A 27,694-nucleotide genomic window follows, 5' to 3' on the forward strand; every position below is an offset into this window, starting at 1 on the left:
AAGCTCTCAAAAAATAAGGCAATGATAACTTCTGTGCAGTCAGGAGTATTACAATAGGATTGGAATGCACCTTGAGACTTGTATCAATATATATATATGTAACACCCACTAAAAATAACGAAAACAATGTTTCACAATGGGTCCTAATATGACATATGTGAAATGATGCAGATTCTTATAATGCTATGGAAAATAATACAAATGAAGCTTCATTAATATGGTGTGTGTGTGTTTAAGCAATACAAATCTGTGATGTTAATTTGATAATGAACATGTTCTGAAAACAGTAGTACTCATAAATAATCAATGTGTTATGAAATGGAATAAAGTTTTAACTAATATAAACACATTAATAAATTTCATTAATTAGGATATTTGTGCATACAAATTTTCTGATTTTATGCTAAGCCTCAGAACTCTGAACTGCGAGGCATTCTTCGTGCTCAACATGGCAGAAAGTTATATTACATGTCTTAATTATTTTATTCTGTTGAGTCCTCTTCCCATCAAACATGCAAACACTGTCATCACCATTTTTGGCTTCACTTCAACCAGATCATCTGGGAGAGCATAGATACGAGCATCGATTTTTCGAGCAACTGAAATGGCGTATCTTGGAAAACAAGAGAAAACAGCGTTATTTTCCTTGCATCTACTAATGTGCTAACATTTGCAACATATTTTAATAGCAGGATATGCCTGTTCAGTAGTTACACTCTGTGAGAAAATTAACATTACTGTCAAGAAAGCATGTATTAGCAATTTCAATGGCAGATATTTTGCTACTGGTTATCAAAGCATTTGTTTTTCTCAAAGACTGTGTGTATTATGGCAGGCTATTAATAAATCAGTTGCAGTGCCGTGGTGGTAGGTCATATCAGCTGTGAATTTAACTTCATATTTTAAATATGCTAGAAAAATAGCTCTAAAATACTATAATTAAAATACACTGTATTTGAAGCAAATCAACTAATAGCGTAATCTGTTAATACATCAGTAAATCCTTCATTACACCATGTATTCATGCACTTCCTGCACTTAAGAAAAATACAAAGTATTCATTTAAAACTTACTTAGCATTATTTAGTTTGTCTTCATTAGAAAGATCTTCTCTCTTGACCATTTCTGGACGAACTGCTTTTGGTGCAATTGCATCTATTAAATCTAGGACAGGTAAACTAGTGCTAATTGATTTGTCCTAAAAGAAAATACTCAAAACATTAGTAGAAGGAATTTGCTTTGATTATTCTGACTTCACAATGCAAAAAATCCTACAGCACATTTTACATTCCTACTGAAAGACAGCAGCATGTTCTGTTACTTCACTGTGTGAATGTCTTCCCCCCTCTTTAAAAGGTCTAATGTTCTCTTCCACAATCAAAATGTTAAGATCCATACTCTGTGTTGATATTATTATTATAAAAATGGTTTAAAAATATTTAATGAAATAAACTCCTCCCCTTCCCTGAGGGAGGAAAGTAACTTTGAAGTCTAAGGACCAGACTTTCAAGACAACAAAAAGGTATCTACATTCCACAACGACTTTTACTTTTCTCCTTTTCTTGTAATGACATATCTGCAGTAGTTTATCGTCACTTTTTTTAATCTTTTCAACTCAGAAGGTATTCTGAGCTAGTACAAGCAGTCTGTGTTTTGTATTTAATACACGGACGTGTTTTCTTCTATTCTTAAAATAGCAAGTGCTATTACTGCAATTATTTCTTCGCAACTGTTAGGGCAGACAAGCAGCTGATGACGTCAAACCAAGAGAAAGCAGACAGTGCAGTGAGGCGCTGCACATAAGCCATGTGCACGACATGTCTGCTTTCACCACCAGGCCAGAACTACGAATTCAAATTCAGTGAAGTCCCACAGAACCACCACATTAATTATACATTTAAAAATAGTAATATATATCTACTTGAAGACACTGAATGCATGCAGTATCTCCCCAAGACCGTAAGTCAGAGCCCACACCTTTGTAATTTTTATTGTCTGAACTAATGGCAATTCAATAGAATTTCGCTTTCATAGCCCACAAGAAATATCAGGGACCTCTGCTTTCTCTGCTACACTTCCTGCTGCAGTAACCCCAAAATACAGACAAAAAAAATCAAATTGTGAAGGAAAACACATAAGTGGATGTTGTCAAAAATTAGTAGTGAAAAAAACCAAACTTATAATGAATAATGTCACTTTACATCAGTAGCTCCTTATCTTTACTGACATACAATCAGCTGAATTACCTTTAAAAAACCAACCAATGCCCCCTAAAAAACATGGGCATGCCAAAAGCAAGATGGTGGGACAGATTCTCTTCATACTTCCAGCTTATTTATACCACCATTATTACAATTTATGTAGAAATAACGAAAGTAAGAATCCTTTTTAAGATGCTGACGTAAGTAACCTCTAGAGTTAAAAAGGAAATACTTTGTTCTATAAAATTATTTGCTATTATCTTTTGCCTAATGCTTACCTAATTCAATTAATAACACAGCAAGACCTCAAATTTTTAACTTGCTAGGTTCTTATGTTCTTGTTGCGAACCACAGACATAACTGTTTCAGAGTATAAGTTATATTTGCATGCAAGTGCAATTATTTATCTACCATTTCTAAAGAATGAGATTTACACAGCATGGCACACCTGACATACATATGACTTGTTTAGTGTTTAACGCTTGACAAGTGTGAAAGGAAAGCTTCCTTTTGTTTGTATCTGCTGAATGGGAAAGCTGGTTCGTAAGTCTGCTGCACATCAGCAGTGCCAATGAAGACAAAAGATGTCGCTGCTTAACTTGGGCTCCCTCTCCTGGCTCTGTCACATAAGAGTGCATCTTTTTGATCAGCTGTTCTTAAAAATGGCGATTACTCCCCTCCCGCCCCATATTTCGAAAATCATTCTTCATGTTTGTACAAGCATGAAAGTGCGTATATCCAAAAATTCAATCGATATGACATGCCATGCCCAAACATTGGTAATTTTGGCCAAAAAAACCCTTTGAAAGTTTAGCCTTTGTTGATGTAATTGTTTTGGGATTGGTTTGTTTTGTCAGAGTAACAAGTTGTAATTTAATTTTGTTTCTTATTAATAAACATGTAAAATACTTTTGAGGTTTCACAGACTGTCAGAAATATTTCCTTATACAATTACACTACCTGATGAGAGCCACCGTTAAAGCCAAATTGTTAGTAAGTTAGATTAAAAATCCACAATCTGATTATATATATAAAGAAAAAGTATATCAATCTGATTTACCTTGAAACTCGTAATTGAAGTTTTCTTATTTGCTTTTGCAAGTGTCTGATTCACCCACTTAATAATAATTTCATCATTTACTTTTTCCCCATCTCCAAGATCTGATAGCACGTTCAAAGTATACCTTTAATAAAGAAAACAAGCCTGAGTTGAAGCGAGTGGTAGAAGTTCACTCTGCTGACAGTACAATGCTCCAAGTAAAATACTACTTGCGCACAGTAATGACGCCAAATGATCATCTTCATTATGTACCCTTATCTTACAAACTATTTAGTACTTTAAATCACTTTTTTGGTTGTTGCAAGAATAAAGTAATACTTATTCTCGAATAAAAATTTATAAGATTCACTAACACATCACCGTCTATATTTGTTTTACTAAGCACACTGTAACTAATTTTACTTTATAAGCTTAAATGACTCCCTACCATCCAAGTCACCTTGAAAAGTGAATCAGAACAGCCTGACAAACACAAAGCACTGAGTGTTTAGGGGTAGGTGCAAGAAAACTACACTTCTGGAAAATTCCTGCAATAACATACTTTTTACTGAAATAGATTTATATTTTTTCCTGCTCAGTGCACTAGCTAGATTTTGATTTTACAATAGTTACATTAGTATAGCTGTGATAGCCTAAAAATTTCTTCCCATTTAACTTCTATAGTGCATTACCTCTTCCTATTTAACTGTTTTGATTTTACAAATATTTAAATTACTTAAAGAAAGGTACATGCAATCAACATGAAATAATCTCTGCTCTTTTTACGTGCTGCAGGATTTATAGTTTTAACCACAGTTCATAGTATATAAGGTTTTAATATTTTCTTTAAATGGATGCATACACATGCATATTATTGTGGTTTCAACCACTACACAATATGTAAAACTACAAAAAAAAAAAAAAAGAAAGAGATGGCTCTCTAAAATACCTGTTGGGTGAACTAACATTGGGCTTAATTTGCCTTGATGCAGACACACACATATATGCACATGCACAGATACATATATATACACATCTATCATATACTGTGCCTAACTTACCTTCTCATCAGCTGCCATACCAAAGCCAAAGTCAGAGTTGGGTTACCCTCATTTAGATCATGTCCAGCAATACCAACCAGTGAGAATTTGGCTTTTGTCTTCCCGAGTTCTACTGCATAATTGCAATTCTCAATCTAAAAATAAATATTGCATGCAAATAATGAAAATGCCTTATTATTTCTGTAATACAGACCTATAATGTATGTTTATTTTGAATTTGGCTTACTGTTACTTTTGATGAGATTTGGAGCCAAGAAAGATTTCTAGCCTTTCTATACTGAGATTAAAATAACAGCTTTTATTATAAATACAAGTGTGCAAGATTCCAAGGATGATTTTTCTTCCACACTTGAGAAAACCATGTTCACTTCCACTAAAGTCAATGAATTTATATATACTTACACCAAATCTGAATTTGGAAAAATATTTAAATGTGTTAATTCTTAGACAGTATTTCTTTTCCCCTCTACTTTTTTCTTGACCCATAATGATCGTAAAACTAATTGAAAGCTTCTGGATTCTGCAAGTCTTGCAGTTCTCCTGGCAGCATATAAAACTGCTTTGTGATGAAACGCCTCCCAATGCAAGAGTATCACGTAATGATAGCTGTGGCAGGCCTGAAACTTTTACTTATACACCCTAATTAGACCCTAAATTAAATATTACCAAAAGTAATACACATTTAGAAACTGAAGTGATATATGCTATAACTGCTAGTTATTCATTGGGATAATATACAAAAGATACTTTTTCCTTTTTCCCCTCTCTCTTTCTCTCCTCCCACTCTCCCCCCAGCAGCATGCAAATCTGAGAGAGACAGATAACCCAGACCTTTACAAACATAACAATAGCAGATAGTGAAACCAACTGTATGCCAGAGTTATCTGCCCACCTTTTTCATGTTACCACCGAGTAATGGATAAGGAGGTTTGTTGACGCGGTTCCAGTCAACCAGCACACGAGTCATATCATACAATTGGAAGATTATTAAAGCATCAGAGAGGTCACTAAACCAGAGTAAAACAATGTTTTTAAGTACAAAAGCTCGTATTCACAATGGAAGTAAATATTGAGACTTCTCCAAGTGTAATTAAGTTGCTGAAAATTTCCAATCACATAAATAAAACTTCGTAACATTCTGTGGAGAAACTGGCCTATTCCCTATTATTCTAACCTGTGATTATTTACATTGTGTATTTCATTTCATCATTTTCACAAATCTTAGTGAAGCAAACACAGGTACTGGTTTTACCAAGTTTATTTAAATAATCACTTTCATAGGGTGGGCACAGACAAAACATTTAGCAAAACGAGTTTTCATTGATCAATCTAGTTTTAGTTTTCTCAGGGCTTTCAAAAAAAGCCCTGAGTGCTTAATCTGCCCCCACAAATGTACTGTGCTAAAGAATAATCAAACCCAATATATTTATCTTATGAGAAAAAAATTAGAAAAAGTATTTTCTCGTTATAAACTGCATTCCTGATAATTCCCTTCAGCTAACTGCAGAATTAAATTCTTCATGTTAAACTATCTACAGACGGTATTCACTTTACAGAGGTCATAAAACAGTAACAATGAAACCTAACATCAAGTAGACATGCACACGTATGTTCACAGTTGCTCCCTATATCCCATCTTCTATTGATAGGACAGAAAGAATGCTGGCACAATTTTAAAGTAATCAAAAGCATGTAAAAAGCATGTTAAAAAGCTCTTTTTGAGGGAATACAATGCTGCATTGATTCTTATAGTCTGATCAGCAGACACTTATCCCCTCTTACAGTTCAGAATTACACTACTGGTTTAATAGGTTTGAGGTCATGTCATGAGAGAAAACAGAAACCATGGCATTATAAAACACAATTATCTCAACTTTTTAAAAAAAAAAATGTAATTCAATGTATAAGTGAGTGAGAGGAGCACATCAAAGTGCTTAGGTTTTCTAGGATTTCTAGGTCACAACCAGAATATCCTAGTCAGACACTGTCTAATGTGGTTCCACAGACCAGTTTTGAAGTTCCTATCACGCAGTGTGAAAACCTGGAAATCACTGTTCAAGCAGAAATAAAACTTCTCTTCATTCTTCCCATCATTCTTCCCTTGTCATCCAAAGGAAATCAATTTCTTGTTTTTAAAAAAAGCCTTACCTGTATAAATGATTAACATACGGGCTTACACCCAGTGAATTCATCCAGTTTCTGAAAGTCCTTTCTTCGTTACTTTCTCCTATGATGACAAATATAAATCTATATAAATTATTGAAAAACACACTTCAATAAGCAATGTTTAAATGGCTCTCCTACTCTTCTCTCACCTCTCCCTCCTACCCCCCAGATAACTTCATCCTTTCCCTAACACTAGTCTCTACCGGCCAGTAAGTCAAGGCACTTTTTCAGAGTCCTTCAGTTCTGGCACTTACAGGGAGTACTGTTAGCCTACATTTTTCTGTGTGAATATAATTTTATAAAATACAGAAATAATTTGTTGGTTATATTTTATGTAATAAATATATAGGGGAGAAAATAGTGGTGTGGTTTTTGTTTTTATTTTAGAGTTCTTAAAAACAGAATCAGTGGAAATTGCATTCAACAGTATCTTTAAATCTGTTTGAAATGGCATATTCTGATCAAAAGTTAGTACTAACACACTGAGCATTAAACTCCAGAAACTACAGCTCCACATCTTTCCACACAGAAGTACCTAGTATTAATTAGTGAAGATCCTTCACAAAGCAAAAGACCTCACTTTTTTAGTTTTTAACACTGGAGACTTAAATATGCAGCACTGTATTGGTTAAATTTGTGAAGCTATTTATAATGTCAAGTGGGCTAGTTACTTTGCAATTTTTACTAGCAACTCTGCTTATCAGAAATACAGAAAATTGAGTAGGAAAAAACAAAACAACCCCCCTAAACCTTCACTTCCCTGACTTAGATTGTTTTTAATCTATTGTGATCATGAGCCCTAACCCAATGTACTTTCTCTATAAAGTTAGAGTTTGCAGTAATACTTTAATTTTCTACATACAACATTATCTAAATTTTAACAACGTATCTGTGGCCAACTGCGTGTGACTCAATGCTGAATAAGCTTATTTTCTCTTGCATCAGAGAGGAGCACTTAAGAAAATATTTAGCCTAAATATGCGAGCTTGGAACACCCTCATCGGTTTGTTCCCCTAGGCTGATAGTACACAGTTAAGAAAACAGGACTGTTCTAAGAAAGAAAACTGAAGATGGAGAAAACTTCCCCTAACAACAAAGGAGCAGATTTCTCACAACTGAAACATGTAAAAATCAGATTATCCTTTTTTTCTTTTTTTTGGTGTGTGCTTGGGTTTTTAGGTGTTTTTTGTTTGTTTACTTTTGTTTGTTCCTTAGCAGACAAGGGTACCAAGTTTGTCTAATGAGGTTTATGTAGCAGGAAAACTGTCTCATTTAGTACTGCTGTTCTACATTGACTACAGAACAATGAGTGGTTTAGCAAAATGAAGCTATTGTATAAACATGTATTTATCATTAAAATAGAAAAACCTTTTTAATATTATTTTTGCCATGAATTAGACCTATGTCATAACATCACCTTTTAGATAGGGGTTACAATTTTAACCTAGGTCTCTCCTCTATTATACAAAAGCCCTGGACTTCAAAATATATTTACAAAAAAAACCAAAAAAAAAAAAAAAATTCAGTAATGTCAGGTGTAACTGACATTTTCCAACAGAATAAATTTTATTTATAAAGTTTCAGTCAGCTTACCAGTTACTTTCCAGTTATGAAATAAATCATATTCACCCTACCGATATAATTTCTAAATTAAGAGATCTTTTATATACAATTCAAACTAGTATTTGTTTCAAAGATTTACTTGTAAAATTCACCAGAGTCACTGATGAATACGTGCTGAAGCAAAAATAAAAAAACCAAACCAACTGTTCTGCAAGGTCTTCAAGCAGTCAGCTTTGTTTCATATATTTCTTCCCACAACAAAATTTAAAAGAATCACATTTTATGACAAAGCTATTAAAAATACCAGGTTTTCCATAAAATAGATACAATCAAAATACAAGCATGGTACATAATTTAAGTCTACAGAGTAACTTAGGAGGTTATTGTACTTTGAACAAGCCCCTTTTTCTTTCCTCCCCCTGTCGTCCCCCCCCCCCCCCGTTTTTTAGGCTTGCTGAGCTTCGAGTTGATTTGCAACACCTAAAATACTGACTGCAAAGTGTTTTTAGGAACACTTGTTAATTGCAAGACAGTGACAAGATTATTTAATGAGCTTTTGTTAAACAAAGAGTAGCTACAAAAACAGATACTCAGCAACTGCACTCAGACTGACAATTTTAAAATGCATGCATAACACTGCTGAAAGAATCCAAAGCAGGAGCAAAAGCATGCAAGTTGGGCAGCACCCTTTTCCATAGCAGAAATCCAAGAACTAAACCCAGCATACTATATTTAATATGCCACTCTAAATAAATCCCTTTATCATGCAACATATAAGCGTTCTTAAGTTTTCCAGATGGCTGAAAACTGACCAATTTTTTCTCTCTATTCTTTTATTCAAAATATACCTTGTGATCCTATCAGGAGCATATCTTCTGCTGAGTGGTGCAGCAGATAGCCAAAATCATTGGAAAACTGCAGAAAGGGGGCAGAGCTACATAAAAGAGAGAGGAGCAAATTTGGTAGTATCCTTTGTATTTATTGCTATCGCTTTCTTTGAGACCATTATACTATGGAACTGAGTGGGGAGAAGCCATAGGGATGGGGTCAAGAATCCAAAGGGCTCCAAATACCTACAACTGAGAAAACAGAGCTCAAGATGCAATTTGTACTGGAAGTTCAAATTTCAAGATGCAATTTGTACTGGAAGTTCAGCTGACCCTCTCGTGGTAACAGCCTTGAAGTCCAACAGCAGAGGACATCTACACTAGAGGAAATGGGTGTGGCCAGAAGTCCCTCCTCTTCCAAGGACTCAGCTTTCTGTGAGTCTTAGACTCCCAGCTCTGCTGTTTCCCCCAAATGAGAGGTTCCTTAGAGCAACAGCAACACTTGTGCATTCCCTGAAGGTCAGGACTTCCCGCTCCATCCCGACATAATATCAAATGTTCGTTTTGCTGTCAGTATACCTGAGGGGTATGCTCTCTGTATACAAGTGCACATCACCAGACCCCCTAAGTATCATTAGAGCAGATGTCAATTTATGCACAGTATTCACTGTCTAAAACCAAAAAGAACAGCCCCATCACGCTCTCTGGGTGGAGCAGACACTGAAAAGATGGAATTTATGCAGGAAAATGAAGACTTTTAGAAAGCTCTACTCACCCACACACGTCCAGAGCTTTACATCTAGGTTCGTAACCCCTACTGGCTAAACTCACAGAATTAACTATATGGCATTTGACTTACTGCAAGTCTTACCCCAATTTTAGAACTGTGGTTTTTCTTTTTTTTTTACTTGTCCTATACTTATGACGGCATATTAAAGTAATAGAAAAATACAAGAACAATGCAAAAATCAACCAGAAAGGGACAGAGATGAATAAAACAGGGGGGGAAGAGAAAAATAAACATTTCAGAATAAACACTTTTACGGAGTACAGAAAAGTACTAAATACAGTACCTACATTAGGAGGGGTCAAATCTGCATTTCATGAAGCAAAATAGGAAAGCATTATAAATTATGAGTCAAATCTCAACAGACAATCTATGATGAAACTATAAAAGAATGAATCTCTTATATCACTACTTTGAGAAAATATCAATAAAAACACAGGCTTTTATGGAAAAAATTAACAAATTAACAGAAAATCAAATATAAAACATTGTCTTTTGGCTGAAGTAGCTATTGTAATGGTTTAGATCTACATGACACCACAGGAGCTATTTTTGGGGGGCAAAGGAAAGTCATCTACTTGCCTTTGTACAGATAATATTGGCATGATCCATCTCTAAAATACATCCTATAAACACTAAGTTAAATTTGGCTGGTATTTGCATTACAAAACTGTAATCTAGTATTCAGGTGACTGTAACTTTGTACAAGCTGTTTTAACTGAAGCTTTGATCTCATCTAATGTTTTCTTAGGAAAAGTTCAGAAAATAGTTCAGCTGGTTTTGCCATGCCAATGAGAATGCTTCTAAATTTGACCAAGCTTTCAGTATTTTGAATCATACCTGCAACTTTATGTTCAGAACAGATAAGCTGAACGGAACATATTCCACTGCCACACAGCTTCTGTATACACTTCCAAAAGCATACATTTCTGACAAGACTGCAGCAGAGGAAGAGCAATCAGTTGTCCTAGACAGCAGGGACTGCAGTGACTAGGGATATCACAGCTAAAATGGGAAAACTACCTCTGATACTTCTACCACAGCTGACATCCAGCTGAAACTAGATGAGCCGGAAGCCTGAAACAGGAGTGGTCTGAGGGATGCAGGATTTGTGACATAGGGAGGCAGCAGAGCAGATAAATCATGAAAAAATGAGGAGCAAAGGAAGATGGACTCACCTAGATGGAAAGGAAATCTGATAGGAACAGTAAGAGGAAGGCAGGAGTAGGCAGTGCAGAGGAATATGTGAACATTGCTGATCATTCTCCCGAGTGTGACACCCCTGATTCTCACCATTCCTTTGAGATCAGTGAACAATTGTGAAATACACTGGCAGGAGCCATTTCATTATCCTAGATTACCTGGTCCACAGAAAGGGTAATAGCCAAAGACTGCTACCAATTATCCCTTTATTTCCAGCATTAGGGATCTGAACTGTACAGTTAATGTCCAAATTTATTCACATGCTATGATTTACATAGGTTGCTGACACAATAGATTAATATAGGTTGCTGATACAGAAGCTCTTTTTAATGTTGCCCATGTTAAAAGGCAACAAACTAATACACATACACACACAAAAACAGTATGTGAAAAGTACTTGAAAAGATTATTACAGCTGCTTAACACTGCAAATTAGGGAAAGCTAGAATTTGTGCATCAGCTAAAATATGAACAGTATGGAAAGAAGCAGGAAACTGCAAAGAAACTAAGAGGACAGTTTTTGCTCCTGCAAATGAATAATAGAAGGTTATTCAGGAATAGCCTTTGGTTAGGTTAATGCAACTATAGTCACAGTAATGGGAACTTCTACTGAGGCTTATACTGACAACTAGTGAGAAAGCTCTATATGCTGGTGTTAACACAAGGACTGTTGCATAGGGATCCTATATCACAACCTAGAAGGAATACTTAAATAGAGATCACTCATATTCTTGTCTCCCATATGCTTAGTAAATTGAATACCTTCTAATAAATTGAGATCGTAAGATGAATTGTCAGGCTTGTGTAGGGCTGGATATGTGTTAAAGAGATTTGCAACAAAAGCCAAATTGAGTTTAGGGTTGCCTGCAACCACATCAGCTGGAGTTACAAACTGTCTGCAGCCCAATTTATCTGCCTGCTGGAGCATGTATTCAGCCCTCCTCAAGTCATTTTTATCCTAAAAAAAAAAAAAAAAAAAAAAATTAATTTTTAATGAATACCAGCATGTTTCCATTCTTCACCTAAATCTTCAGCTTGGCAAATCTTTAAATGACCCATGTCAGTTCCTCAGTCATTTCCCCAATGCCTGAGCTAGCTCCCTCAGCCCATAACTCCCCTCATCCCATCTTCCTTCAGCTTTCTTTCTGTCCTTTGCTTCTGTTCCTGCCTCTGCAGCTTTCCTCAGGAATCACAGCAACAGCAGCAGCAGTTAGAAGTGTATTAGTTATATTTCCATTTTCGTTCAGTTGATTCCCACACTGCATATTCTCCTACATATGCTAAAGGTTCATCATGACTGCTTGAAACTGATACTGTAGCAGCACAGTAACTACAGATCATGCCCCTAACCCTCAGTAAGAGTTTGAATTCTTGGTTATAATCCACCTGCTTTACTTTTAATACTTTTGCTTCTAAATTATCATAAATTGGTGACTTATGTGTTATTTTGTCTTTATTATTAATCTATATAGAATAAATCAGTGTCCACAACAGTTTAGCTATACCTTTTGCCTCAAAACAGACTTGCCGACTGGCTTAAACCATGACACATGTACTTTTTGCCTCTAATCTCCATAACACTAAGAGTTACTATTTATGGGTAAGTAAGTTAGTAATTGAATTACTATTAGAATTGAGTAACAGTCAGTACTTCAGTATTGGTACACTCAACCAGGAACTTCCTCTAAAACAAGCTGGTACATGTTATTGATAATTGATTTATAACCCATTACAGAACATGATCACATGAGCTGTAGGAAATCACATGGAAAAAACTAACTACTATCCTTTCTCATTCAAAAAACAAAAAAAACCCCAAAAAAACAAAAAAGCAAACAAAAAACCCACCACAAAAACCCAAACCAAACCCACCCAAGAAACAAAAGCAAAAAACCAAAACAGAGCTCTCCTCATGAATGAGTTTGAGAGAACTGAAGCTTGTAAGCAAATAAAATTTTGCATGTTGGTTTTCATTATTATAATGAATAATGAGATTCTACTTAAGATTCTGATTTATATATAGATATCTATGTAAGGCAGAGAGTTCAATTTTACATCAAATGCATTGTCAGAATAATCCTCCAAAGGAGCATTATGTAGCAGCTTCGAGAAAAGTGGTTTCATATCTACCTAGGCTGGTTTCAGACCATTTACACCTCTACAACTTAAAGGTTGAAGGATGCCACAATTCCCTGGTGATTATTGGAAGGCCTCCCATGTTATTTCTGAATGCTGTTTGGTTTGAGGAAGGATCACAAGGTTTGTGAAGTCTACTCTCTTTCTTTTGGTCTGAATTCCAGAAGAGCAAAACCGTGCAGGATGCTGTAAGATTTGTACTGAAAGACTCAACTGAAAATAAAAGTGAAAATAAAATACACTACTCCAAGTAACACATTGCTCCAAATTTTAGACTGCAGGATTCATTATCCTGTTTAAGCAGCACTCCAGAACTTTACTCTAGTTTTCACCCATTTGCACTTCTGTGACATTGAGGAATCTGACTGGTTTTGTATTCTTTACAAAACAAAAGAGGATTCTGGGACAGCCTTGTAATCAGGTTGTTGGATACATACATAAAGGTCTCAGATAATTGCAGTTTATTTTTATGTTTCCGGATACTTACATGAAATCCTGAAAAGTCAATTTTAATGGTTAATTCATCAAGGTCACCTCCTTTGGGTGCAATCTGATCTAACAGATGGTAGTATGCTCTTGAATCCTAAAATGAGCAATAATATATATAAAAATTAAAAACAGCGAGCATGAGGACTTTAGTAATCATTTACTGCTTCTATAGTCCAGTTCAACAGCTATACAAGTAAAAAATATGGCACTCTAATTCCAGTGAACATGGATGAAATCATACAGCCATTTTACTACACTATTTCACATTGAACTTATTTAGCCAGGTAACTAATTATTCTGTGCAATTTTAGTTAAGTTTATTTTGCTGGATATGAACTAGGTGGCTGTAATTAAGATATTTAAGGCAAATTTGTATAGGTTACCCACAAAAAAAACCCTCCAATATGGATCTTATTTTCAGTGTTGGTATTTTATTCCCTCACTACCATTTTCAAATAGACTGTTTTATAAAAAACTCTCTTTCTTAATTGATGAGGTAATTGGAATTAAAAATGGAGAGCAAAGTGGATTCCTTTAGGATGAATCTATACTGACAAAAGCAATTTATTTGATGCAGTTTTCAGTATGCTTCTATTAGCAACCCCATCTAAAAAACTAGGAAAATCAAACAAAACTCTGATAGTTTTAGCAGTATTTAATGCCTCTCTTAAATAGCATGTAATATTTTTACCATAGTAACAGTTTTCATATAAAACCCTAGTCAGTTTTGCTTTAATAATAGCCTTCTTGATGGCATTTGAAGAGTTGAAACTAGTAATTAATGATATGGTTTTCTTCAATGAAGAGCTCTTATCACTTTAGGCAATCTTCCTCCTTTGCTTTTCGTTTTAAGAAGTTGGAGTTTTCTCTCTTCAAGTGGACTAACTACATTACTCTGCACACCTTATGCAGAATGGTTAAAGAAGAGAGAAGAATGATGCAGATCTGTCCCCTGCCCCAAGAAACCAGCATGCCTTTCAGTCCCCTTGTGTCACTAAACTGGCATGACCAACAAAGCACAGTGATTATGAGGAGATGCTCTCTCCTTGGATCAAGAATCAGTAGTTACTCCAGACAGACCTCTGTAAAAGTTCATTCCTCAAGAGGTTTCCTACTCTTCTGCAGAATGTAAGGTGCAAAGGGAAATTATCATTAGCAAATATGCATTTGGATGAGATTTAAATGCTATACACCACTTTAAAACAACAAAAAAGAGGAAAGATGGGTTTCTGTAGATCCAAGAGCAGGGAAGGATGGACAGGAAAAAGATAATAAGATAGTGCAAATTCCCCTAAATAAATCTTACAGCATTAGAACTTCCCTGAATATAAGCTCCTCAGAAATGTTTGCTTTCACTGTGATGTAGTAAATATGTTGTACGAGCAACTGAATAGAATGTAAGTAATCAGAATAATGCTCTTTCAGTGTTGAAAAATGCAGGATGAACCTATAGATAGAAAAAGCAGATGACTACTACTTTTCTAAATACTTTTAATTTTTTTCCATGCATAGTATGTTTAAGTAACATTATATTTTCAGAGTGGATAACTACATACCTTAATGTCTTGGCTGAAGTTATTTATTTTCTGCCACCCTGCATTGGCCAGATGGTAGTTTACCCAGCGTAGCAAGAGCTCTTCTGGGGAAAGCTTCATTAACTGATCTAGTTCTTCCCCTTCATTTAACAAGGCAATAAGAGCTAAAAGCAAGTTTTAAAGAAAGCCAAATCACTGCTATTGTGGTGTCAGTTAATTCAAATTGCCAACATTGCTATACCCGGCATTCCTCTTACCTTCGTTTCTAGAGATCTCAATATCAGCAAAAAGACCAACTTTAATGATCTGCCACAGGAGTCCTAATACCAAGTGTGGTTTTCCTTCTTGCAAATCTTGTGATCCAATATTGACAACCGTACAGCCAATAGCAGATGCTGAGTTCAGAGCCAGGTTTAGGTTTTCCTATTTGCAATATAATTATTAAAATTAAAAACAACAACAAAACAAACAAAAAACATATGAGGTTGTAATTCTTTGTAAATTTATTCATATTATATTTTGTTAGATTCAGAAGTTATAAGAAACAATGCATTAGTTTACAGTTCCCAGTGGAAAACTGCACTCTGGAGATTTTATATGAACCACCATGTATCTAATAAAAATTTAATGGAAAACATTATTGACAGTGTTTAATACAGACCCACCAAAAAATTGTGGACTATCTTCTGCAGCTTGGATTGCTGAGGAATACTAAAAGATTTTTTGTAATGCATAAGTATTACAAATACAAATTACACAACATTGCTCAAAATACCAGGGGCTTGATTCTGTGGAAAAACGTGCCCATATGTAATTCTGCCCTGTGCACAAGGCTGACATCACTGTCATCCCATCTTGATCTTACACAGGCTGACACATTTATTCAAGCAACTGTTAAACTGTTATTGAACAGTGTAAGAAAATCATGGCAATTCAACATCCTGACACTGAAAGTAAAGCTAATGATTGCCACAGATTAAACATTCCAAGAAAAAAAAGCCTGTCAGCTTTTGTAAATATTATTATTTTCTTGTGTAATAGTTTAACTATCTACAGTGACAACATAAACACAAGTCATACCATCTTTCCTGACATGTTTTCTTTGATTAAGCAGAGCTTACAAAACTCACTCGGAGGATTTACAACATGGTGTGTTTTTACTTGCCATATTTTAAATGTCAAAGCCTGAAATGAAAAGTCTGCGAATTAACCAAAGTTTTTAATAAGGATTTTTTTTGTTGGTCTTTTTGAGTTTGCTTTCTTTTTTCCCTCATTAGGCTGGTAACTTACGGACGTAGTTCCCTAAAATATGACCTGAGGATCCACTCAAAAGTCTAAAATTACCTTCTTCACATGCTTAGTAAAGCAGAACAAGAATAGTGAACAGGGAAGCATGAAAAAGACAAGTTCTCATGTATATCATCTAAGAAACAGGATGTTTCTTTAACATCAGGTTATTAGAAAATAAATTTCATGCTTTGATATTTTTTAACACATAGGACTTTTTTTTCCTCCACTAAAACTGTCATTAAAACAAAGCTGTAGAAAAACATTCTAATTTTTAATTTGTAGCAAGTTTCTATCTATGCAGTACTTACAGAAATAGTGAAAGGAGTGAGTTTCTTCTTGTTAATAGCCCTTTCATCAATTGTGTCTGGTTGTGAAAAGTTGATCATTTTGCTAAGGAACAAAAGTCAGAGTTTATTCAAACTTTGATTTCTCAGAAAATGTATTATTTGATTATACGCTCCTAACACTTTAAATTAGCTGTAAATATTTCTGACAAGAGGAAAAAAAATACCAAAACCTCATCCTCTAAATCTCCTTTTCCTATTAAATAATTGCACATTCATCCAGAAACCCTCAGATAATATGCAATTATAAGAAACTTGAGCAATTGAGGGTTTGATACTCAGGCAAGAGAATATGCCTGTGCCATCAAAACAGTTTCCTGAGGAGATTAAAACAGTAAAGTCAGTTAAATAATTTCTAGTGAAAATCTGTGATATAATCAATATATTGCTGAATTGCATTTTGATAGTATCTTGCATTTCTATAATATCCTGCACTTACAAGGATCTCAGACTAAATCATGTCAATAGTAATATGCTAATCCCATGCTACCACACTGTATGAATAAGTACTATTAGTTTACTTCAAGTAACTAGAAAGTTGCAGCAGACTAACCTTAAGGGACCTACTCTATGACCTCTGTTTTGCCATAAATATAACTTGGATTTTTGTTCCTCCCATCTTATGATTTAGTAACTACATTTAAAAACTTCGTAAAATATTTGAAATGCAAAGTTTTCTAATTATTTCAGCTAACGAATATATGAACTGTGTAATTATCTCCTTTATAAAGAGCATGCATATATCTTACATGCATAATTATGGGTATTAAGTAGAAACCCACTTCTATAATGCATTCACAGAGTCACATAAAAACTTGCTAAAAATAACATTTCTATTCACAAATAGATTTTCCCCTTTTCAACATTGGTTGAAAAACTTAAGACTATAATTTAAGACTCAAGTCTTGATATCAAAGCCTGCCAGAAGTTTTCCAATTCAGATAACTGTGACCAGCATTTAACTTTTGAGATAAATTTCTATCCTTTCTCACTTCCCTGGACTCACCAAAGCAGGATGCCATCTGCAAGGGATTTAAAAAGACTGGCATCTGATGGGTTCATAGGTAGAAGGTGCTTACAGTCTGGGTCATCTTGTAGAGCTTTATTTATCCAATTAACAAAAGCAACTTTTTCTTCCTCTGAAAAGAGAAGCAGCATTAAAAGATCTATTGTCATTTCCACTAACACATACTAAACATCAGGCTTGCTCAGAGGCCCCCCTGCAACAAACCCTCTTAGTTTCACAGGGGCCAGTTATTGAAAGAATCCGACCAGTGGAAAAGAAAGCAAAAAAACAGCACACACAGACAGATCTCTCCTAATCTTTCTCTCTGAACCTGTGATGATTTTCTGAAGGACCACATAAAATCATTGTGATGTAATGGAGAAGGTATCATCATGACTGACTTTTAATTCAGTTTCTCAGCAATTACAACGACAAGAGGGAACTTTGAGATCTGAAGTGCACATCTATTCAGCATTTCATTCTGCCTTCTACTGGGACTTCTGAGACTGGCAGTATTTTTGAGACTATGGGGGTTACTGTGCTGTATTTAGCTGTGAGAAACTGAAAGTTTAGTACCTCAGCTTGAAATTCTTTCATATTCAGTGCAGAATTTATTAGTACGTAACTAAGAATGCTTACTGGGACAACAAGCAATCAAGTACCCATGCTCAAATTCCCAGACAGTGCAGGTGGTATTCACCTCAGTTACTTCATGAAACATACAGGACAGGTACCTACACCTGATTCTTTACACTTCTTTCATTGCTAGTGGGAAGAAATGTGAAATTCTAGTGCATGCTAGTCTAGATGCTGATGAGACCAGGTCAGATGAATTACACCTCTAACGAGGTCAGTTTCTTTCCACTAAAAATGAAAGAGTCTAAATGATTAGCTCTGATGGTGTCCCCCTAGAGACATCCTTTGATATGGAACAGATCCCCTGCTTTGGGCATACACCAAGTGCAGGTGGTGCTATAACAACAATACAGAGACAGAAGGAATCGCCACCTTTAGGTAACTGAAGTGAATCTTCCTCATATAAAGAATCTTAAACCACTTCTGGAACACAGCAAATCCCAGACTTAAGTCAATCAAATAAGCTGTAATATTGCTTACTGCAATATGATCTTGGAAGGTGTTAACATTGTGACTGGGAGCTGTAATGCAATTAGGCACAATTACCAATTTAAATGACATGCAGCAGTGGGAAGTAGAAAGAAACAGAGATAAGTATCAAAAGCAACTTCTCAAGTACAAGGTAGGCTATGAAAAAACCATCTGGGAGTGAACAACTCTGTAAGGATATAGAGACTTGAGGAGGCCCCTTCCATACAGAAAGGATATGTGCATTTTGGCCAAAGACTTGACTAGCTTTACTAGAAGTATGCCAAAGGGCCCCCTGCCCTCAGCCACATGCTGTCAGTGCTTGCTTTTATTTTTCATTTTTGCAAAAGATGCCTAATTCACTTCCGAGTCCAGCATGAAACCAGCAACAACTGAACAGCCAACATCTTAATAAGCTACCACCCACATTTGTCTATCTCCACATACCTTCTCTGTGTTAATTTGCTTTCAACAGCAACATTTTCCAGGTTTGTTTTATTTTCTTCAGCTATAGTGCAAATGTAGAGTCTTTCTTCATGCAAAAGTTGCTTATGTTTAATTATTTCCTACCTGAATAAGAGTGCTGTGTCCCTTCACTAGATATTGCTGATGTTCCTCCAATTGCAGTAATACCTTGCTTTTTGTTTATTGATTTTCGGAAAGATTTGCTAACGTCTTTACTTTTCAATTCCTGAATTATCTGGAATAAAAAAAATAAATTAGAGAGCATTTTATATGATTGGTCACACCTTCAAATAACCAAATGATAACTCATATAAGTACTCTAGAGTCAGTACTTAACCTGACGGCCTTTCTTTTGCATTTACATTTACTTGTGTTCTGGAAAAAAGTTTACTGCATGGGTAAAACCAGTTTAAATCCCTTCATGAAACTTGTATACTGGATATCCAATATTATTTGTCAGTGAGTACCTCAAGTGCTACCTTTATTAAGCCATGCTACCTAAAAAAAGTAGACATTCAACAATCTACACATTTTTTCCACAGATATTTTGGTAAACTGAAGAAAACAACTAAAGATACACAAATTTTAATGACTACAGCATATTTCTTCCCCATTCTCAAAATATTAGCTATTTGTATCAAAATATTACTTAGTTGTACCACTTATTTCAGTTTTCTAGCCTAGTTATCAACAGATATCAGACAGTAGAGAAACATCTAAAGGGAATGTCTCACAGAAACAAATTCTTCAAAGTCAATTCTCCCGTCCTTGTTGGTATCTGTTACTGCAATGATTTTTTCTACAATCTCACGGACTTTGTAACCAGGCAAGGGCACACTTGCTTCTTTAAACAGGTCTTGAAGCTCATAATCACTGACATACCCACTGTTGTCAATATCTGTAACATGAAAGCACTAGTTATTTTTATACTTATGTAAAGAAGCAAATATAGCAACTGTCAAGAATAAAAGCACGAGAAATATAGTTCTAGGAGACAAGTATTTCTTCTGCTGACACAGGTAAGTAAGCATGAAGGAATACTTGTGGATTAGAGGCACAACTGGCTAGAAGTTACGTGTTTTCTCAGGAACTACTTTATAATCCCAAACCAAAGCTATAACAAGATGGCAAATTTTTAAAGAGCAAAATTTAAGCCATTTTTTTTTTAAAGACTCCCACCAAAACTCTCTATAAACCTTCAAGTAAAATGGAGATAAGTTATTATATTCTTACTTTGATATTACACTGTTTGGAATCAGTAAGCTCAAATCTGATGAAAATCGTTATTAGAAGAGCACACTTACACAAGAAAAAGTACTTACACAAGAAGTCTGCCTGACTCTGCATTTTGTTTCTTATCCTACTGTCTGATAGACATCTTCTGTTCCTCAGAACTTCTGATGTGGTTAGGCTTACTTGTGAAGAATAAATCAGCGATGATCTGTGCCTATTTATTAAAGGTGACTTTCCTTAATTTATTAAACTAGGTATGTTGGGAGCAATTCGTATCACCACCTTCACTTACACTTGGCTCCCAAGACCAAGTCAGGAATGTCCATATACAGCAAAGAATCAGAACGCCTTTTTCAACAAGGGGTATGGTATAGCTCCGCAATTGTCAAAAGAATTGAATGGCTGCATCACGTGAAAAAATAAATTTTAAAAGGTTCAGTATAATTTGTGTTACAATTAATAAGACAGCAGCACAGAAGAAATCATGAAAATACCCTTCATACTTCCCCTACGGAACAATCCGTATGCAGAAAGCTGTCTTGAATTCTTGTCTTAGTATACTAAAGCATCATTTTAAAAACCTATAATATGTTTTTATCCAATGTGGCGAATAGCATGTGTTTGATTCATTAGCTGTTCCTATTTTTTATATTTATGCATATTTCCGTATATATGTACACACATATCTGTGCAAGCAGAATTTGAGAATGTTCATTAAAAAAGCCTTACCTGTACCCGTAGTGCAATGTCTATGCAAAGGAGAGAAGTACTTTTCAAAACAGACAAGCACCGTACAGGTGAAGCTTAATAAAATACAAGAAATCATATCCAGCATAAATAGCACTGGATATAATGCCATAATTTTATATATTTAATGCTAATATTATCCAAATTTGACAAAAACCTTGAGTCTCTTTCATGATCATACTAAAGCTCTTGAAAAATACAAATATTATTTTCCCAGTTCTACAAATGATGCATCTAAGATAAGTAATTTAAAAGAATTCCACAAGTAACACAAGGAGTCAGAAACAGGAGCAAGACTATGTGGCCACTTTTCTGACTTGCCAAGGTGCTCCAATTTTTGCTTTCTTTGGTTTACTAGTTAAAAAAAAACCTCTCCACGTTGGCTGTAGTATCACAACTCAGCCAACACTATCAGTGTGGTTGAGTATGCACCACATTAGAGAAGTGCAAGCAGAGAAACATGCTTTCATCTCTAGTCATAACTGATTGCTATACGGTCATTTCCCTGTAATCTATACTACACTAAGTAGTTTCTGCACAGCTTCATAAGGCAGCCACATTTCACTGCTGACAAAAAGGCTAACAACACCTGTTAAAAAGAAAATATTCCTCTTTCCGTTTTCAATGCTACCAACAACTCATGAAACACTACATAGAAAAGCTTCATGTCTGCAAATGTATTAACCTGCTGTATGACTTGCAGACATGTCACAATACACATAATAATAGGGGTCATCTAAAAAGCAGGGGACATGCTCACGAGCTCACTCAAGTTACTGGCTATTTTATTTCTCTTGGTTCATCTTTCACAGAAGCTAAGTTTCCATGATGACAAGCAGAGAGTTAAACAGATGCCTTTTCTCTCAGTTTACCAATATAGTTGCAAGCAATCTATCCATAAAGACACTGGAAATGTAAAAATGAAAAAAGAAAAACACTAATGATGCTGAATTTTTCTGTTTTACAGAAAGCATAATACAATAAGAAAATGTTTGTCAATGAGTAGGAGCAGTACAGACAATTCTTAGAGCAGAAACTTAAAAACACAGAAATTAAAGGGAGAAAAAGAAGAAATGCAGATGGTGAAAACCAAATAGAAAAGTTGTCAGACAATACCAGTGAGTACTACTAATCCTAACACCTCAAAGTAGATTAATACATGCATACAGTGCTCTTTAACATGGTCTGTCTTTCCAGCTCCTACAGGCTATAGACTTCTTGAGCTACAGACTGTCAAGAAGATTGTTTAATAGCAACTCATGAATTGTCTTCCATGATTGCATCTTATTCCTTTAACATACCTGCTCTTGGTCTGAACAACATCCCAATACAATAGGTTCATGGTTTTCTTATTTGTCATGAATAAAAGTTGCTTCTTTTCATGTTAAGCTTTCTGACTCTCTACTGGGCATCACATGATACCTGTACTGACAGATACTGAGTAATCTCCTCTTCACCTTTTCTATACTACATACAGTCTTAGAGATCTCTAACCTAGAGCTTCCCAATAGTCTCTTTAACAAACTGGATCCCAATATTTAAGTCTTCTTGCCTAAATCAACCCATTATGAATTATTATAAATATGTTAGTTATATTTGCTGAGCTGCAGTTACACATCATCCCTTCAGAACTGCAGCAAATAAGAAATAAAGCAGACATGAACTCTAGCATTCACAACAATATTGCAATCTGGAAATAAGTGTTAGTTGCTATATCATTTCTCACTCTTTTTGTTTACTCTCCAATTAATCTGCAATCATCCTGTCAAGCATACAAAATTGTACAGTTACTTATTAACATCTGCTAGCTACAAAAGCAAGATCAAAAAGTCTCCAAGATTACCTTTACTTTCAAATGTAAAATCCACTTCCTTCAACAAATAAAAAAATCACTAGTTCAAAGTGTGCAAGCAAAGCAAATCCAAAGTATCAGTAATTTAACATGAAAACAAGTTTAATCAAACTTTGTTTTTAAAAGCTAAGTTAAAAAAAAATTATTGAGACCTATCATATTGCATATACAATGGCACAATAATGAAACTGCCCAACAAGAAAATATATGTGTTTTAGATGCTGAAGTTGAAATAAATTAATAAACACACAGTTTCAGTGAAAATTAGGGGGATTATGTAAACATTCTTGTTTTCTTAGCTATTGCTGGCAACAGAAGAAAAACACAGCCCTATCAAAACAAAGTGATCCATAAAGATTTCTTCCACAAACCCTACATGGTTTTGCAATGTTAATTGCATCCTTATTTTTTTATAAAGCATACCTATTTTACTGAATGCTTCTCTTAGTTCTTCAAGCTCTTCACGAGAGATAGTAGTTATGTTGTTTTCCATCTCTAGACAGCAAGAAGTATTGTCTTCAATTGCTTATACCTAATAATAATAAAAAGGAAATATATAAAGCTTTAATTCCAAGCACATACTAATGTATGTAATGACACATATTAATGTAAGTAATGACCTTTTCAATACAAGGTACCAGACCTGCATGACATTTCCAGGCCTGGCATACTTAAAACATTACAAACAACACTTCAGAGTACATCAAACACCTAGCAAATTGTTTCACTATAGTGACTGAGAATTCACAATAGCAGCACCTGTTTTCATATACTTGATGCTTTCATTTACATAGTATAAGCACTGACCAGCAATCTACCTCCACTGCTTAAGTGGTTTTCCAACATAAAAATTGCTTGTTGAAATGAAAGGTAATTTTAAGAAAAATTTATTTACAAGTGCAATGCAGTATCATTGCCATAATGGTTAATGCTAGGATCTAGGCACGCAAAGCGCTGAGCACTTCAGCGTTAGCACAGTAGTAAACCTCAGTGGGACACTTTCAAGTACCTGCTTATAGTCTGTGGGTGAACTCTGATGAGACTTTCTACAGCTGCTGAAGCTACCACCTCCTGACCTTTACTCTGCTCTTCTGACAAGCTCGTTGTTTCATAACACCATCAAAGAACCAAACAAAAGCTTTTACTGAGCACAAATACTGGAGTCTCAATGTGAATCTACTTTCTCTACTGTCCTGGTTTAGCAGTAGCAGTCATTTTTCTCCTTCTTAGTAGCTGGTGCAGTGCTGTGTTTTTGACTTTTGGCCTGGGAACGGAGCTGATAACACCAATGTTTACCCTGACCAAGGACTTTGTGAGTCTCATGCTCTGCCAGGGAGGAGGAGAAGGTGGGAGGAAGCAGGGACAGGACACCTGACCCAAACTAGCCAAAGAGGTATTCCATACCACAGCACGTCATGCCCAGGATGCAGAACGGAGAGTTCCCGGAAGGGCTAGATCACTGCGGGGCGGGGGTGAGGTACCGGTTGGTGAGCGGTTGTATTCTCTTGCTTGTTATTTCCTTTATCATTATTACTATTAGTGGTAGCAGTAGTGATTTGTGTTATACCTTAGTTATTAAACTGTTCTTATCTCAACCCGTGGGAGCTGCATTCTTTTGATTCTCCTCCCCGTCCCTCCAGGAGCGGAGGGAAGAAAGGGGGGGGGGGGAAGTGGACTTCGTGGTTCTGATTTACGGCCTGGGCTTAAACCACGACATCTACTCAACTCCATAAAAAGGCAAAACAAAACTGGAGGCACCTTTGCAAGGGTGATAAAACCCCCATAATGGACCCTTGCCCATTTCGTCCTATTGAAGCTTTACTAGAGCAGGACCCCTGTTAGTAAGTGCAAGTTTGTAAACAAGTCACACACAACTGCCTCAATACACAAGCTTGTATCTGACATCTCCCACTGTGCACATACCATTGGCACATACAGAGTCAGCATACGGCACCACACGTCTGCACATAGTAAGTTCCGATTAGTGCTTGGCTGTGGAGAGCACAATCTGCTACAAGTGGTGCTGTGCCTACCATGAAATACAAATTTTGTCTTGGCTTTAACTTTATAAGCCAAAAGTGGCAAAATATCCACCTTACATAAGCTAGTTTCAAAGTTGTCCTATACCTGTGTCTGTTTTCTGTTCTGTTTTGGTTGCTCTGGTATAGTGTTTCCGCTTTAGAGCAAGAAAAATATTTCTGTAATGGTCAGATTATTATTTATTCATAATATTCACATCTGCTATATGCAGCTGCTTCTTCCCCCAGAACTGTGCCTATCAACAGAACTACACTGCTACCCACTGGACAATACACTGGAATTCAACATGAATTCAACAACTGATTTTACTATGGACCTGCTGGATGCGCAAGGCTGTACCTGTGTTTCCTGTCTTTGCATGTCCTGACTAACCAGGTTACAAACTTTCTCAGTGCAGGGACTGCCCCTTTTTTGTGCAGACTAGAAGGCTGCACACTTGCAACAACATGATCCCTCTAAGGTCAGCAATGATAGAACCAGAATCTAGTTCAGAATACAGGAGATTAAACATTAGCAATCTGAATTTGTTAGAAAATAATTTCTTTCCCTTTCTAGCTGCATCAATTTTCTTTCAACCCTTGACAATCTGACAATAAGAAAAATATAACCCAGGACAATGAAGCAATTGCATGGGTCACCAGCACATGAGAGAAGAGGCAGCAGAGCACTTTATCAGCTGCAGTTTGCTTGTGGATCATGCCAACAAGTGAAACAGATTTCCTGGAGGTCTACCAAGGAGGGTATACAGCATCACTGATGGGAGTTACACCTACTTTATTGTGAAAACATTTTTAAGACAAAAGTCAATTAGCTGTGGTCAGCCACAGGCAGGTGTATCATTGCCTCACTACACTAACCACTGAAGTGTCTCCCAGTTTCAGAATTTTAAGTGGCAACATGACCGCTGTAGATTATTTCACTGAGAAAAACATCACAGTTCTGCATTACGAATGTCAAAGCTCGATGTATTCTGCACATGGGTAGAATGTTTGTCTATCACAAATTGGCTCTCCTTGACTGCCTATGACAGGAAACCAAACAACAAGTACAGAACAACCTCCTGGTTTGCACAGTTCACAGGTTGCCCTCCTTTGCTTGGGGAGCAAAGAACACAGGGTCAGCCCTTCTCTGGTTCTGTACCTACCTCCAGCTACGCAAAGAGTGTGGATTCCCACTGTATTCAATGCCTAAGGCTGTCAAATATTTTAATATCCTCATATTTACAGAGTTATCCCTCTGGAGAAAATGAGAGATGATACAACTTGTCAAAAAACAAAAACAAGCCCCATCTGGATTACAAATTTACTTGCAAATGTGAAATTTTTAAGAAACACAATTATTGAACATATTTGGATGCTACGTTGGAAAGTATGTTGCTGGATAGAGATCCGGGTAGAATTTGACAAGGATATTGGTACTGATAATTTTACTCAAACCTACCAATATAAAGTTATGTATTATGGCATTCCTCCTCATACTATTCTGCTTTTTGTTGAACCCAGAATGATGCACTTGTATAGAATATGAAAATAAATGTTAAATAATAGTAAATGAAAAAAAAAAAAACAAACCCAGCTTTTTAGAGATCTTTCTTATCTGTAACTATGCACATGTTTAGATTGCTGGGCACTTTTCAGTAAGATGGTGTTGATTCCCTCAGTAGCATTTTCAGAAATGAAAATAAGTTTTTTTACCTTAGATTTTCTAATACAAGAGGCAATGGGAAAACCTTTTTGCTACTGTTTTTACTGTGGTAAGAGAACTCTGAGCAGGAGGTAATGAACCATCATACACTGTGAAATATTCACTAAGAATTCTTGATCTGTTTGTAATGAAGAAAGTACTCTGCAGGAAATGGTGGAAAAGTCTCTGGAGCAAAAAAAAAAAAAGGAAAGAAAAAAGAAAAAAAAAAAAGCTGAACAAGGTATCCTACATGTAGCTAAACCTTTACGCATAATGACACAAACAACATTCATGAGCTAGCAATGATTGACTCCCAACTTTTTTCAAAATACTATTTTAAAATAAAAGCAAATACTTGTTCAAAATACTATAAAATACAGTGAGTTGGTTTTAAAGCACATTTTTTACACCTTTTATTTTTCTTTTTTTTTTTTCTTTTTAGGGTGGAGAGGTTGATCTTTGGGGTTTGTTTTGACCTTTGTGCTTATCTGAAACCAGTTAGCCATCTCCTTCAGAAAGAAAATTACTTTAAAGTTAAGCTTCGCATTTAACAAACTTCAACTGAGGGTCAGGGTTTTAAGAAAATAAATAACATGAGATGTGGTGAAACCTCCTAATATAGCAACTGTACTGCCAGACCATTCTAGGAAATACAGGAAAATTTTTGTCTCAAGAGTATGTGACTACTGTCTCAAAGTACAAAAGTAAAAATATTTATTTGGGCCCTATCTGCAGCATATGCATTTATTTATCTAGACTTACACTGCTGTGTAACAGAGACAAAATAACTAACGGGCTCTATGTAACTGCTTCTCATCTCAGCAAATGTTTCTGCTTCTTTTAAGGCAGTAGTTCACTTTACTTCCATGATGCTACATAAAGTTTCCATAGTGATTTATTTGTTTTCCATGATGATATACAAA

General features: G+C 35.7%; 1 protein-coding gene across 1 annotated transcript; it reads right to left on the reverse strand.

Annotated features, from left to right (window-relative positions):
• Positions 1 to 477: 477 nt before the first annotated feature.
• PLS1 (plastin 1) lies at positions 478 to 23,541 on the reverse strand (the record flags this gene model as incomplete). The annotated part of the gene is made up of 15 exons (XM_080623305.1): positions 478 to 613; positions 1,074 to 1,198; positions 3,262 to 3,385; positions 4,302 to 4,435; positions 5,194 to 5,308; positions 6,450 to 6,528; positions 11,610 to 11,805; positions 13,471 to 13,566; positions 15,029 to 15,171; positions 15,265 to 15,430; positions 16,606 to 16,687; positions 17,648 to 17,780; positions 19,322 to 19,451; positions 19,951 to 20,114; positions 23,472 to 23,541. 15 exons carry the CDS (start codon positions 23,539 to 23,541, stop codon positions 478 to 480), a joined length of 1,893 nt encoding a protein of 630 aa, XP_080479431.1.
• Between the last annotated feature and the right edge of the window lie 4,153 nt (positions 23,542 to 27,694).

The sequence above is a fragment of the Psittacula echo genome (assembly GCF_963264785.1).
Source record: "Psittacula echo genome assembly, chromosome: 7".
In the NCBI taxonomy this organism is placed as follows: domain Eukaryota; kingdom Metazoa; phylum Chordata; class Aves; order Psittaciformes; family Psittacidae; genus Psittacula; species Psittacula echo.